The sequence below is a fragment of the Camelina sativa genome, chromosome 13 (assembly GCF_000633955.1).
Source record: "Camelina sativa cultivar DH55 chromosome 13, Cs, whole genome shotgun sequence".
In the NCBI taxonomy this organism is placed as follows: domain Eukaryota; kingdom Viridiplantae; phylum Streptophyta; class Magnoliopsida; order Brassicales; family Brassicaceae; genus Camelina; species Camelina sativa.
In genome coordinates, this window is record NC_025697.1 from 23882042 (window position 1) to 23895849 (window position 13808).

General features: G+C 42.5%; 2 protein-coding genes across 2 annotated transcripts; one reads left to right on the top strand and one right to left on the bottom strand.

Annotated features, from left to right (window-relative positions):
- Positions 490 to 2532, bottom strand: LOC104737750. The gene is made up of 3 exons (XM_010458004.2): positions 1505 to 2532; positions 778 to 1326; positions 490 to 688 (listed from the first exon to the last, which is right to left on the bottom strand). Exons 1-3 carry the CDS (start codon positions 2396 to 2398, stop codon positions 578 to 580), a joined length of 1554 nt encoding a protein of 517 aa, XP_010456306.1. The 5' UTR covers positions 2399 to 2532; the 3' UTR covers positions 490 to 577.
- Positions 3537 to 8103, top strand: LOC104738569 (mechanosensitive ion channel protein 1, mitochondrial-like). Its single transcript, XM_010458726.2, has 7 exons — positions 3537 to 3723; positions 3961 to 4652; positions 4748 to 5025; positions 5213 to 5313; positions 5460 to 5567; positions 5767 to 5931; positions 7894 to 8103. The coding sequence occupies exons 2-7, from the start codon at positions 3976 to 3978 to the stop codon at positions 8101 to 8103; spliced, it is 1539 nt and encodes a 512-aa protein (XP_010457028.2). The 5' UTR covers positions 3537 to 3723; positions 3961 to 3975.

The window sequence follows — 13808 nt, forward strand, 5'->3', positions numbered from 1 at the left end:
TTTGATTCTACTACTTTTCAAATCTCAAACTCTAAACCTTATTCTTCTTTAATCTCCTTTAACTCTTTCTACCTTTTGAAACTTGATATCTGATAACATGTTCTTATTGTTTGGATTGTTGTAACTTTTGAACTATTGTACTTGTAGTTTCGGATAATTTTGGGTGTTATTTAGTAGGTTCGGATATTTAAGAACCAAAACCATTAATAACCGAAATTTTCGGTTCTGGTTCGGTTCTTATATCAACTATCCAAACCAACCCGAACCGAATGAGTACCGAACCAGAACCGATCCGATTAGATTCAGTTCTCTTATGGATAGTAAATTCAATATCCAAAATACCCGATACCCGAATAGATATACCCGAACCGAATACCCGAACGCCGAGGACTACGTGCTGCTATCGTTTTCTTAGAAGGAAAAAAATAATACAAAGACATTTGTAATTTTGTATACATTTTAAAAAAAGAAAGAAATAGTTGATGAATATTTTATCAAAGGATATATATTTTATTCCCTAAGTATATAAATATGTCACTAACAAACAAAATTCTTGTAATATAAAGTAAACAAGAAACTATTTATCAGAATAAGCCAAAATTTCGTCATTTGCACAAGCTGCCACATTGAGCACCATTGTTCCCTTCTTCCTTGTCGGCACTAATCTACAACAATCTCTCCTTGGTGCCTGATATCAACGTTTGACATTTTCTTAGAATATTTTTTTTTTCTAATAATCATATATAGTAAACTTAACAAAATAAAAAATAATTTTACCTTGTTCCACCTATCCGGATTAGGCTTTTTGTAGACAAATATCTGATTGATATCGGAAGGATCTGCTATTCCCCAGTCGCAACTAGGATACCATTCGTCGTGCCTCATATATTCGGTAATCGTTGTCGTCTGATCAGAAGAAGAATTGTTAAACGCGCGAGAGAGATAAAACACTCGCGGACGCTGACAGTCCGTGTATGTTATGGGACGCGTGTTGAAGGCAACGTTAGTGAAATCGTAGCGTTTGTGCCAATCGTTAAAAGTGCGAGTGGGCATCTCCATCATTCTTGCTGGCATATACGTACGCGTGATTTGAACTGTGTACCCCCACGAGATTGACATTGTCCACTGTCGACTTGTATCATAGCATACCGACTGCTGGACAAGACTCGCTGAATCGAGTTTCGCTGGGATCATCAGTTTCTTTACGGCGTTGACTCGGCTTGTTTTTGGGAATATAGGCTCGACTACGTCTAGGTGATGGATTGACACTATCGGCACTTGTGGATGGACTGATAATAAGCCTAGCAGATCCCCGTATACATCCATCTGTTTCAACAACGTAACACACATATCAATATATTCACCAATATTAAAGAATTGATTAAAAACAAACATTAATTTTTTAGAACTATTCATACATAAATTTAGTTGCACTAGTAGCAAAATTTACAAAAAAAATGTTTTAAAAAAACAAGAAAAAATCAAATAGAATAGAGAAAGGAACCTGGTGAAAGCCAACTTCTTTAGTGAGAGGAACACCAAGCTCGGCCATACAAGCATGAATCCGATCATCTGATCCATAAAGATCGGCGTATCTCTCGATACAACGATCTTGCATCTTCTCCAAAACCTTGGCCAGCGGATAGCTTATAGCAAACCCTCCTCCTCCGTACGCCATACCATACGAGAACTGGTGCAGATTCTGCAAATGACTCTCGGACGGAGCTCCGATGTAATAAAACTGCTTATGATCGTACTTTCTCAAAACCCTAACAAGATTCTCAGTGAAAAACACAGTGTCGTCGTCGCCCATCACCACCCATCTCACGTTTCTCTCCGCTTCCGTCCCGTTCAACATCCTCACCGTCTCCGACACGATCCTCGTGATCCTGATCGCTGATCTGTGGCCGTTACGGTAACGGTACTTGAAGCTCGACGTGTCGGAGGAGATTTTGATCGGAGGCAAGGCCGAGGAAGAGGAAACGGAATCATTGACGGGTGTGTCGAGCCAAACGGCGCCGTTCATATCTCCGTGAGGTTTCCACCATGTTTTCACGTATTCTCTACGATGCTTCCACAGATCTGAGGACGCGGCGATTCCGAATACTACGTGTTTGAGCTCTGTTTGTTGTAGTTCCTCGGGTTTTTGACCCGACCCGAGACGGATTACGGGTACGAGGAGAGTATTAGGGAATTTAGAAGGAGAATATGGGTTTAGGAAGGAGATGAAACTGAATGAGTATAACAGATATGAGACGAAGATCAAGAGGACGATCATCGCTGTAAACGAGCATGACGGTATTGAAGAAGAAGAAGAAGAAGAAGAAGAAAAGGGTTTATTAGATTTGTCGTATGAAAGTGGCTTTTGCTCTTTGTGATGATTGTTGTTTTCTCCCATAGAGATTTGATTACAAAAACTTTATAAGGGTTTTTCTCTCCGGAGAAGATCAGACACGTTTTTTTTGGATCAATGTAGCATTTGTGTAGCAGTGTTGGTGATGAGATCCATCCAAGCCTTTTTATCAAGAAAGAATGGACTAACGATGAATCGAATTTGGATTTTCATTTATTTTATTTTATTTTTTAATTTTTTAATTATATTATTAATTTTTTAATCTTGATTTATTAGCTAAAGGTGAGTTTTCGCCTCAGAAATTGACATTGTGATCATACTGTTATGGTTTTTTAAAAATAGAAAATCTCCTCTTATATATATTCCCAAATTAACTAGAGTCAAAGTTCTTTATTGTATATGCTAAGAGTTAAGAATAAACCATTATTACAAATTTACAATAAATGTAATTTGTAGATGGTAAATAACATGTGTACATTTATGATTAGATAGAAAGAGCGTTATCACAATCTATCAATGTTTTTAGTGATTCTTGATGAATTAATAATATCTTCTACTATATTTTTAGTGATTGTATTTCATTATAAGAAGATTTGTACAGAAAATAGATATATACTTATATCTTTTGTCCACATATAAAGATAATCATTGGTGTAATGATTATATTGTATACCTTAATTAGTTTATAATTATGTTGAGTAACGAAATGAGAGAACGACGAGTGGCAAATATGAGCTGTGGGTCTCACAACAAAAAAAAAGACATGGTGAGACGTTTTAGATGTTCGATCGTAGACAGACACGTCTGAAGGTTCAATCACAAGAATACACGTTAAGCTGCTTTCACCTTTTTTTGTTGTTGTTGTCATTGTTCATTTCATTTATTATACCCGAACCCAAACGAACCCAAGTTGTGTGTGCTCTCTCGCTCGTCTCTTTTTTTTTTTAAATTTTTTTAGAAAAGATCTTTTTGATAACAACACTTACATTTTGCATTAACCGGGGAAAAAATTAAAAAAAAATTATACATTATGAAACCGATTGTTTTTACAGAGCCTGCCACTATAATTGAAGCATTGAGCCCAATAAAAAAAACAATGTTGAAGCAATTAAGAAGGCCTAAGGCCCAATGGGGCAGAAGTTGAAGGGTGTTTAAACGACGTCGGTACGACAACGAGGGCTGGTGTTGTTGTTGACCGCTTTGTCTATGTTTTTTCTTGGATTGTGCTTATTCTTTCTTTCCCTCTTTGCCAAGCAAATAGTATGATTTATTTATATATGTATCTCCCACAGGTACAGTTGTGTTTTGGATTGAAGAATCGTCTCTCTCTAATCTTAGCTTAAGCCTATCATCATCATCATCATCTTCAGGTAAGAGATAGATAATCTATTCAATTTCTCCAAGTAGTGAAAGAAAACCCCATTGACTTGGATTTTTGAATTCCGTCCGCCATTATCGATGAATGATTCATTCTGCTCTTAATTCGTGAACTTGGGGGTTGTTCCTTAATAATAATAATAATGAGAGATTATTAACTCTTAATTGGGGAGGTTTTGAGAAAATTTAATTTTTAATTTTAATTTGTTTGTTAAAAAAAAAAAAAAAAGTGCAGAGATTCTCAAATGGCCGGAATTAGGTTAACGCTTCTCAAGTCACTTCAGAGATCGGCGAAATACTCGTCTTCTGCTTTCCGGAAGATAGAGCCTTCTTCTTCTTTCAGGTCCATTACTACTACCTGCGGAAACCCTCTTCTCGACGGAGTCTCCTCCTCTCACAGACCAAAAGCCTCTTCCATTGTCTCCGATTTGCGCCTGCATCATAATGCTATCCCTTTCTTAGGCCATTCCTCTTACGCAAGGGCTTTCAGCTCCAAACCTGACAATTTCGGAAGCATCGTTGCCCCTGCTGTTACTGGCACCGCTGATGGGAATGGCGACGTTGACTGGGTTGTCAAGGCCAAAGATGTCTTGCAGACTAGTGTCGACGCTGTTACCCAAACTGCTAGGAAGACTAAAGAAGCCTCTGATGATATGATCCCTCATGTTCACCAGTTCCTCGACTCCAACCCGTATCTTAAAGAGGTCATTGTTCCCATCAGTCTCACTATGACTGCTACTTTGTTTGCTTGGGTAGTCATGCCTAGTGTTCTCAGGAGGTTTCACACTTACGCTATGCAAAGCTCCGCTGCTTTGCTTCCCGGAGGCTTCTCTAACGAAGTTGTTCCTTATGAGAAAAGCTTTTGGGGAGCTTTGGAGGATCCTGCCCGTTACTTGGTCACCTTCATTGCTTTTGCACAAATGTCAGTTGCTTTTAACTTTCTTAGCAACATGATTTCTATGAATATTATGTTGTATAAAAAATAAACTGACTTGTTGATTGTGTGATATGTTCTAGTGCCTCGATGGTGGCTCCAACAACAATAGCAGCTCAGTACTTTACTCCAACAGTGAAGGGAGCAGTCATTCTCTCACTTGTGTGGTTCCTATATCGCTGGAAGACCAATGTGATTACCCGAATGTTGTCCGCTAAGAGTTTTGGTGGGCTAGATCGGGAGAAGGTATTGACTTTAGACAAAGTATCATCTGTTGGTCTTTTTGCAATTGGTTTGATGGCTTCCGCTGAAGCCTGTGGGGTAGCTGTTCAATCTATCTTGACAGTTGGTGGAGTTGGAGGTGTGTCTTCTCCTTCTCTATTTCAACTTACTTACTTGTTTTTCACGGCCTATAATGATAATTGCCAACTAGGAAATAAGGCCTATCGCCACCAGAAACATGTAGTCTTATCGTCTCCAAGGTTGCTAACGTTTTCTAGGATATTTTTTGCTCATAACATTATCAATTTTTATTTTGAGTTTTTCAGGAGTTGCCACCGCATTTGCTGCCAGAGATATCCTGGGTAATGTGCTGAGTGGTCTGTCCATGCAATTCTCTCGACCTTTCTCTATGGGAGATACAATTAAAGTTAGTTAAACTTGAATTTTCTTGTGTTACTTGCTTTTTGTTCTCTTCTTTTATTAAGTTTCCTAAAGCAAGCAAATCTATTAGTCATTCTCACTCGTATTTCTTTTCCTCAAGATAAAGTGTGTTTCTTGTTGCCACTTTTTCAGGCTGGATCTGTAGAAGGTCAAGTTGTTGAGATGGGACTTACGACAACGTCTTTGTTGAATGCCGAAAAATTTCCGGTTTTGGTACCCAATTCACTGTTTTCCAGTCAGGTGGGTTTATCTGTTTGGCACTATTCATCTTCATATCGCATAAGCTTATTCTCTCTTTTTCTGATTTTTACACTTAAAAGAGACACTGAGTTAATTAGTCGTGTCCGTTTGATTATCTCATTGTTTGAATCTTGTTGTTATACATTTTTCACGGAAGCAAATATATGATGACCCTTCTTAACTTGACTAACATATACAGGTGATTGTGAATAAGTCACGTGCTCAGTGGCGAGCTATAGCATCCAAGATCCCACTGCAGATCGATGACTTGGATAAGATNCTCAATGCTTGGTCTTCGTTTGGACCGCGCAACTCTTGCTTACTAGGTTCAGCCCCGTCGCGAGAAGTGTTGGTGATCGGTGATGTTTGTTGCTCATTCACACACCCGCGAGAGTTGGAGCCACTCCATGCAACTTGTCGTGACTGTTGTTCAAAAGAGGCTGCGCGTCGGTGAGCTTCGGCCACAGTGGTTGGATCAAACTGAGCAAGCGAGTTTTGCAACTGGGAACGCAATCCTCCAATAAAACGTGAAACAAGCTGTATCTGACTATCGGCAATATCATTACGTGTCAAGATTAAGTAAAATTCTTCAGCATACTCATCAACTGAACGTGATCCTTGTCTCAAGTTTTGCAATTTGGTATACATTGTGCGATCATAATTATGTGGCAGGAAGGTGTCTTTGAGCTTCTTCTTAAGCTTTTCCCATGAACGAATTGGATCCCGTCCTGTTCGCACACGAGTTGACTTCGTCTGACTCCACCATGATGCAGCATGACCTCGAAACTTTGTGGCAACAAGAGTTTGTGTGAAAGTCCAAAGAATATTGTCATATATAAACGATGTTTTAAATGACTAGTGTTAATCTTTTTGCTTGCTTTTAATGATCTTTATAATAATAGAAGGTAATGAATAATAAACAAACACATCAATTAAGGGTAATTCTCGTATATACCACTAAAATAAGTTTTTTTTTCTTCAAAAAATACTACTTTTAATTTTTTTTTCTTTTCAAAAATATCACCAAAATGTATTTTAAAAAAATACCACAAAATTAAACTAAAGTTCTAATATTAAAAAATAAACCATAAATCCTAAACACTAAATTCTACCTTCTAAAAACTATATCCTAAATCTGTAATTGTCAACTCAAACCTTTAAAAAGAAAATTTTTCTTTTAAAAATCAATTTTTTTTTTTTTTTTTTTTTTTTTTTTTTTTGTGTGTGTGTGGAAATTACTGAAAATCGTGATGACTTTTTAGGTTTCAAGAGAAAACATTCAATGTTGACTTTGCTTTTCTTTTGTTTCTTTTCCTACTAGTTTTTTGTTTATATGATTATAGTTCAATAGGTAGGAGGAGGAAGAAATAGAGGGTTCCAACAATTTCTATGTACAGCAAAAACACAGTTCAATATGCTCTTAAGCAGCAGGAGATTGCTCTTTTGATGTGTTTCGCAGTGCATGATCAAATCATTCAGCTTCCTAATAATAAATTTATCGTTTTCTCTTCTAGTTCTTATTTCCAATTTAAGAACCAAATTCAATAAAGAAGAAGATATGATTTGAACGTTTATATTTATTTTGATCATCAGGAGAATGCGCCATGAACTTGACCGTCTTTTTTTTTTTGGTAGTAATTTACGGATTTACCTATCTATTTTAAAATTATATATACAAAATATTAGAAAAAGTATAAGCATCTTTTTATTGAATGTCTTATCTTATGTATATTACTTTCCTTAAATCGTATATAGATAATATATTATATATACATAAAATGATAATTTATGATTCACACTTTTTTTTTTTTTTTATATAGAAACAACTAAAATTAAATATGCAAAAAAAATGATAAAAAGAAGTTGAGTTTAATACTAGGAAATAATAAGTGACCTGCTACAGTAGGCAAACTAAAACCTTTGTTAAGTCCACAAAGAACCCAAAAAAAATCAAATCCTTTTTAATTGCAGAGAGACTTCGTCTTCCCCCGCCCGCATAAGTTATCTTCTCTGCGATGATCTCCTAAAGGGTTTCAGGGCCTGAAACTGCAAGGTATATGATTACTCCCTCTCTCTGTTCCTTTGAAGCTTTTCTCTAATCCGTCGTAATAATGTACTTTCATATAATGATATGATGTCTCTCTTCTGATCAAACGCAAAAATTACCGCCATTGTTGATTAGGAACATCCTCCTTATTTTGAAAATTTTGTGTTTGGGAAGAAGAAGAAGAAAGGGGTTTGTGATGTTGATTGCGAAAAATCTCTACTTGCGTTGAAGCCAATTTTGAATTGCTTTATTTTAAGGAACCAACAGTGCTGTGTGTAGTTTACTATGGAGAACTATGGTTCGAATTCTCCATACCCTTATAAACCTCCCAATTCAGATCCATACCCACCACCATCGCCTCATCATCATGCCTCAACCTCTCATTCGGGTCCATTACACTACACCCTCTCTCCTCCACCACCCAGTTATTACTATGCTTCTTCTGATTACCAACACCAACCTCCTCCTCCTCCTCTTCCTGCTCCTTAACCTTACCCTTATCCTGCTCATCCCCAGCCTACCTATGGTTCTTATCAACAAGACCCATCCCAACTGTTTGTACTGGGGATTGCACAACACTAAATAAATATCGATTTTAGAGGGAAAGAGTGAAGTTTGTTCTTTATTAACGATAGGAATGCGAGGTCGTCACTAAAACGAGTCAAGATCGTGCTCGTCAGTTCACAGGAGAACTAACGAGTGAGTCACGACGAGCTCGGAAGCTAACAGAAAATTATACAGAGAATAACAAGAGTTTTTAGACGCAAAGTATTGCTCTCGGGGTATTGTATGCGAGTCCCCCTCCTTTCTCCAGTGAGTACTGTTTCTTTATATAGTGGACTGTAGACCGAGGGTTTTCTAGGGTTCCCATCGTGAATTCCCGAGATTGCCCTTTACGGATTATTAATGACTTGCATCCATTTTGGTCGGGCCGAAATCACAGAATTCGTCTTGTTGGGCCGAATGGCATATTGGGGCGCAGCCCATGTCCAACAATAGTCCCCCCCTTAGTCCGGAGAGCGTCAGTTTTTCTGCGATCGGCGGGCATGCTTGATTTATTTGTAATATGCCTGCTCGGCGCAGATCGTCTCGGATTGCTTCTGGGAAATGAAATTGCTACAGTGATTCTTCCACAATCTCTTTTGTAACTTCTTCTGAAATTTCTTCTGTAATTTCCAGATTCATTTTTCGAGAATTTCCAGATTCATTTTTCGAGAGGCACTGGGAAAAATCCTTTGGTCTTTATTCTGAATGCGGTTTTCAATGATATCCCCGAAAAAGAGAAGAGAGTCGCGGATTGAGATGATGGATTTGACAGTAATTTTTCCATTTTATTTACTTATTTATGCACCTTCTTCCTTCCCATTTTCTTCACTTGCTCCTTCTTCTTCATAAAAGGTAATTTCTTCTCTCTCTCATTTATTACTTTCATGCTTTTACTTCTTTCTTTGGTCGATTGCATACCCAAAACCCTAGCCGCCGCCCGTCGATTATTCCTGCTTGCGAGGTCGCCAATGGTTGATCAGCCGGATCCGCCGTTGGTCGTCCATCGAGTTGAGCTATCAGCGCCTAACGACCTTAGAGATTTCGAGGTCGGCCGGAGTGAGACCCAGCTCGGCGAGGAGATTCGAGTGGAGAGATCTGAGGTCGGCGGATCCGAGCTCGGCGGATCTGAGCTCGGCGAGTTCAGGGTTCGGCGGATTGCGAGGTTTCCTGCGAGTGAGGCATTAGGTAGTCCCTCGGAGATTGACGCCGAGGTCGGCGGTCGAGTCGTTGGTGAGGTCGGCTCGAGGATTGGAGATTGGCGTAGGGATGTCGATCTCGACATGGAGAGCTGGCGGGCCGAGGTCGGCGACGATGGAATCCGGGATCCGGTGTTAGGTAGTTCTCGCGTGGTTGGGAGGGATCGGCGAGATGAGATCGAAAATGAAGATCTACGGAGTAATTCGAATGCGTTCGGCACTTCTTTTGGGATCGATATGGTCGGCGGGCCCGAGGTCGGCGTACCCGAGGTCGGCGTACCCGAGGTCGGCGTACCCGAGGTCGGCGTACCCGAGGTCGGCGTACCCGAGGTCGGCGTACCCGAGGTCGGCAGACCTATCAGTGGGTTTGATACTACAACCGCGAGGAATCATGAGGATAAGATTGATTTCGAGGGCGGAACAGTTGAGATGGGAGATCGGCGAGGAGGCGTGAACGAGGTCGGTGGTTCCGGGACAGGCGGATTCAGTGGCCCAGAGCTCGGCGGTCATGGGATCGATGGTGAACTCAGCTGTGATGAGTTCGATGGAGCTCGGCGAACTTGTGAGCTCGGCATTGAAGAGTTTGGTGGCAAATCGCTGCTTGGCATAAACGCGGATTCGTCAGGTGGTAGTGAGCTCGGCATGGGGCATGTTCGGCTGAGAATTCGAAGCTCGCAGGTTCCTGAGACCGTGGTTGGTGCCGAGCTAAGTAAGCGGCTAGATGGGTCTCGTTCATGCGGAACTGGGGTCGGCATGGAGGATTTCGGAGGTCACATTGATAATTCTAATCGCGTTGATTCTGACGCTTACTCCGACGATGGCGATCTCGATCTTATGATGGGGGGTCGCGAGGTCGGCTCGCTTTGCAGGAAGGTTGGCCGACCTTCTACGAGTTCTCGTGTTCCCGCACGTGCGTGTGGTAAGACTCTTGCGGGGATTCGACGCGCTTCACGAGGGAATCTGGTACAAGCTATAAGAATGCTTTCGATGACGTTGGTGTTGACATTGGAGCAGAGTGTGGAGATTTTGACAGTTTGGCCAACGACTACGATTTTGCTGATATTCTCGAATTCAGCGAAGATAGCGACAGTGGTTCTGGTGGGAGTCCTATGGACGTTGTCCCGGCCGAGGATACTGGTCCTCGTTCAGCTGTTTTGGGTCTTAGTGCGGCATCGATTGGTGCCAGTCTTTCAGCCGGTCCGGCCGATCACGGTCCTTCGTTGTGCACATCGGATACTATTGCCGAGATGATGCGGTGGTGTAAGATGCCCGAGGGTTTGGTTTTCCGATCTCCTAAACCCCACGAGCGTCCTTGGACGCCTCCAGCAGGTTTTATCGCCCTCTATGAGCATTATTTTACTGATTGCGGTCTTTGGTTTCCTCTGCCGGAGTTTTTGACGCGTTACTGCGCGAGGCGTAAGATAGCTATCTCTCAGCTTTCTGTGGGAGGTATCCGCAACGCAGCTGGTTTGGCGATACTGGGTACCGATTGTGGCGTCGAGGTTGATGTACATTTCCTTGAGTAGGCTACCAGGTTTACGAAAGTCAGAGGTAGTCCGGGGTACTTTTATACTAGTGCTAAATCGGGTTATCAGATCGTCACCGGAGCTGAGAAGAAGATTTGTCATTGGCAGCGTTACTTTTTCTTTGTCAAGCTAGATGAGACTTCGGTTGACAACCTCGATATGTTTTACGCTACTGAGTGGAATATGGTTCCCGGTAGCTTTGCTGTTTCTTATCCTTACTTGTTGATTTTCTTTGATTGGCTTCTAACACTTATCTTGTTTTTGTTGTTGCTTGCAGAGCCTGTCGTTCGCTTGCGTGCTCATCCTCCAGGTTTTTTCGACAATCTCAGGAAGATCAGAGCGAGAGGGGCGATTGATTGGCCTTCGATTACTCAGAGATCTCGTGAGTTTCCTGCTTATTCTGTTGTATCGATTGTTGCTCTCCTTGGTGGTTATTGGGTCGTCACACTTTTGTTTTCCTTTTTAGGTCTACCGCGCTTAGGGATGGGAAAAGTTAACACTCGTCTTCCTCGATACGCCGATCAGTTCAAGAAGGCCGTTGATGCTGGGTCTTCTTCGCGTGCTGCCGACACTGAAGTCGTTGACCCGTCAGCCGGCGGAGGTGTCGATCTGCGAGTTGCAGGAGATTTGAGATCGGCGGAGGTGGCCGCTACCCGCGCCGACAAAAGAGCTGCCAAGGTTCCTGTTGTCGTTCCGTGTGCGCAGAAGTCACGTGGCGAGGCTTCTGATGCCCTAGCGATCGTCGTCGCTGATTCTGGACGTCCTACTCCATCAAGGAAGAGAGCTTCTCATAGTGAGGTGGTTGCTCCCGAGCCCGAATCATCCAAGAGATCTAGGAGGGATGGCATACCGCGCGACACCACTGAGATTGATGATTCGTTCTCCTTTTCTTACAAGACAAAGGATGAGTTGTTTATCAACAACGCTACTGCTTGTGGTGAGCTTGCTAGCAAGGTTCGCGGCTCCTTCGACCCGCTTCCCTCTGTGGGTTCTCTCTATGATCCCGAGCTGTATCGGTCGTGGGCTCGGAAACACTTCCAGGTTGGTATTTCTCTTTATGTTCTTGATTGACTTTTCCCAATTATTATCTTGATTCTTTATTTCTTGTGTTTCAGGATGGTGGTGGCGTGAATCGCATGGTCGTCTCGTACGAGCGTCGCATTGCCGAGCTGGAGAAGCAACTTGCTGATTCTCGTACCTCTGAACCATCGAGGAGATCGGCTGAGGAGCTTCGTCAGGATCTCGATAAAGAGCGAGGGGTTTCTGCTGTTCTTACGAAGCAAACTGCCGGTTTCAGGAAGCAAGTGGCCGATCTCAAGGCTTCTCTTAACGCTTCCCGCTCTCGTCTTGAGCAGTTTGAGGTTGATCACGCGTTTCAGAAGGCGCAGTTGCAGCAGCTGCAAGCAGAGCGGCATGGCATTGATGTCGAGGTTGCCGGCTACAAGTCTCGTATTGAGAGGATGAGGAGGCATATTATTGACAACAGAGCGGCGCAGGAGTCTCTTCTGACTTTGAGCCAGGTGAGCGGCACCTATGATTGTCTTCAGGAGCTGGTGAAGAGTGGTACGGTCATTCCGTCGAAGACTTTGCTCGGCTTGGAGGCTGACGTGAAGATGTGGGAGGACAAGGTTCTTGGTTTCGATATTGCCGATGTTTTGGACAGCGACCTCGAGGCTCTTCCAGAGACCGCGATCGTTCCTACGAACCTTCAGGCGGCGGAGGTTCCCGTGGTTGTAGGAGAGGAGGTCGTCATGGCAGGGGCACCTGCGGGCTCGGGCGCTCAGGTTGCTGCCGAGCAGTGACTTGCTTTTGTCTTGTTTTATTAGAACCTATTCCCGTTTTGTAGCGGATGTTGGGCCGTTTAGGCGATGTATTTTCTTTTTGGGACCTTGCATTATCGTTGGATTGACCGGATATTGAGCCGTTTAGGCATTGTACTTTTCCTTTTTGGAACTTTGCTATGTTTTATCCTCTCGTTTTTTGACATGCGTTGATCGTTTGATGGATGAGCGTTCTCGTCGTGAAGCGGCAGTGATTGCAGTGGAGATTCCTGATCTCGAAGAGGGTGATCTTGAACCTCTTAACACTAGACCATTTGAAACTAATGCGGAGATCGATGCTTGCCGAACTCGGATCGACGTATTGCGTCGTTACATTATTCAGCTAGAGTGCACAGACCATATCTTTGTTGAGGGCAACCGTGCTGAAGGAATCTGCACGTACCTTGAGAGCATGGCTGCTAGAGGTGTGGACGTTCCACTGGACACGTTGGAAGGTTTGCGTAACGATTGCCGAACCTTTCGGGAGACGGTCGATGGGCTCGAGTTCGATGTGCCCTCTAATGCTGATCTGGGGATAGATGATTGATCGTCTGTGCGCGAGCGTGGCTTTATGTTGCTTGTTTTATTTTGAATCTATGCCGAGCGTGGCCTTTTGTTAGTTGTTATTTTGAACTTGTGTCGAGCATGGCCTTTTGTTAATCGTTATTTTGAACTTGTTCGTTCTTTGGTTATGGAATAAAATTGCGCTTTTCCTATCTTTGGTATCGAGTTGTACTTTACGGTGCAAGACGTCTCTTGGCTTATCCTATTACGTGTGTCGAATACCAAATGTTTAGGGTGGTAATCGAGATGAGCTCGTCATACCTTTTAGGTGCGGCCCTGGTGTCTGGCTTACTCTGTGTTTGCCACGAGGTCGGCAAGAAAGTGCGAGTGAGAACCCGGCTTATACAAACTTAACCGCCTGCTAGCTGAATGCGATCTGGGTCGGCTTATTTTGTGCGGATTATTTCGCCGCTGCATCCATGAGGAACGCGTTTTAAATCGTTCCCTTGGCCAGAGGGTCGATGTAAGAGCTGGACATCTCGCTGAGACGGACTCGTTCGAGAGAGCTCGTTTTTGTTTTAAAGTTTTCAAACTTTTGTTTT

What these genes read in the sequence shown, in the direction of transcription:
- LOC104737750 (XM_010458004.2), bottom strand. Translation starts at nt 2,398, where the DNA reads ATGGGAGAAAACAACAATCATCACAAAGAGCAAAAGCCACTTTCATAC. An exon ending in AAGAAGTTGGCTTTCACCAG is followed by an intron (nt 1,327 to 1,504) that starts GTTCCTTTCTCT and finishes TTGTTGAAACAG; the next exon opens with ATGGATGTATACGGGGATCT. An exon ending in ATCCGGATAGGTGGAACAAG is followed by an intron (nt 689 to 777) that starts GTAAAATTATTT and finishes CGTTGATATCAG; the next exon opens with GCACCAAGGAGAGATTGTTG.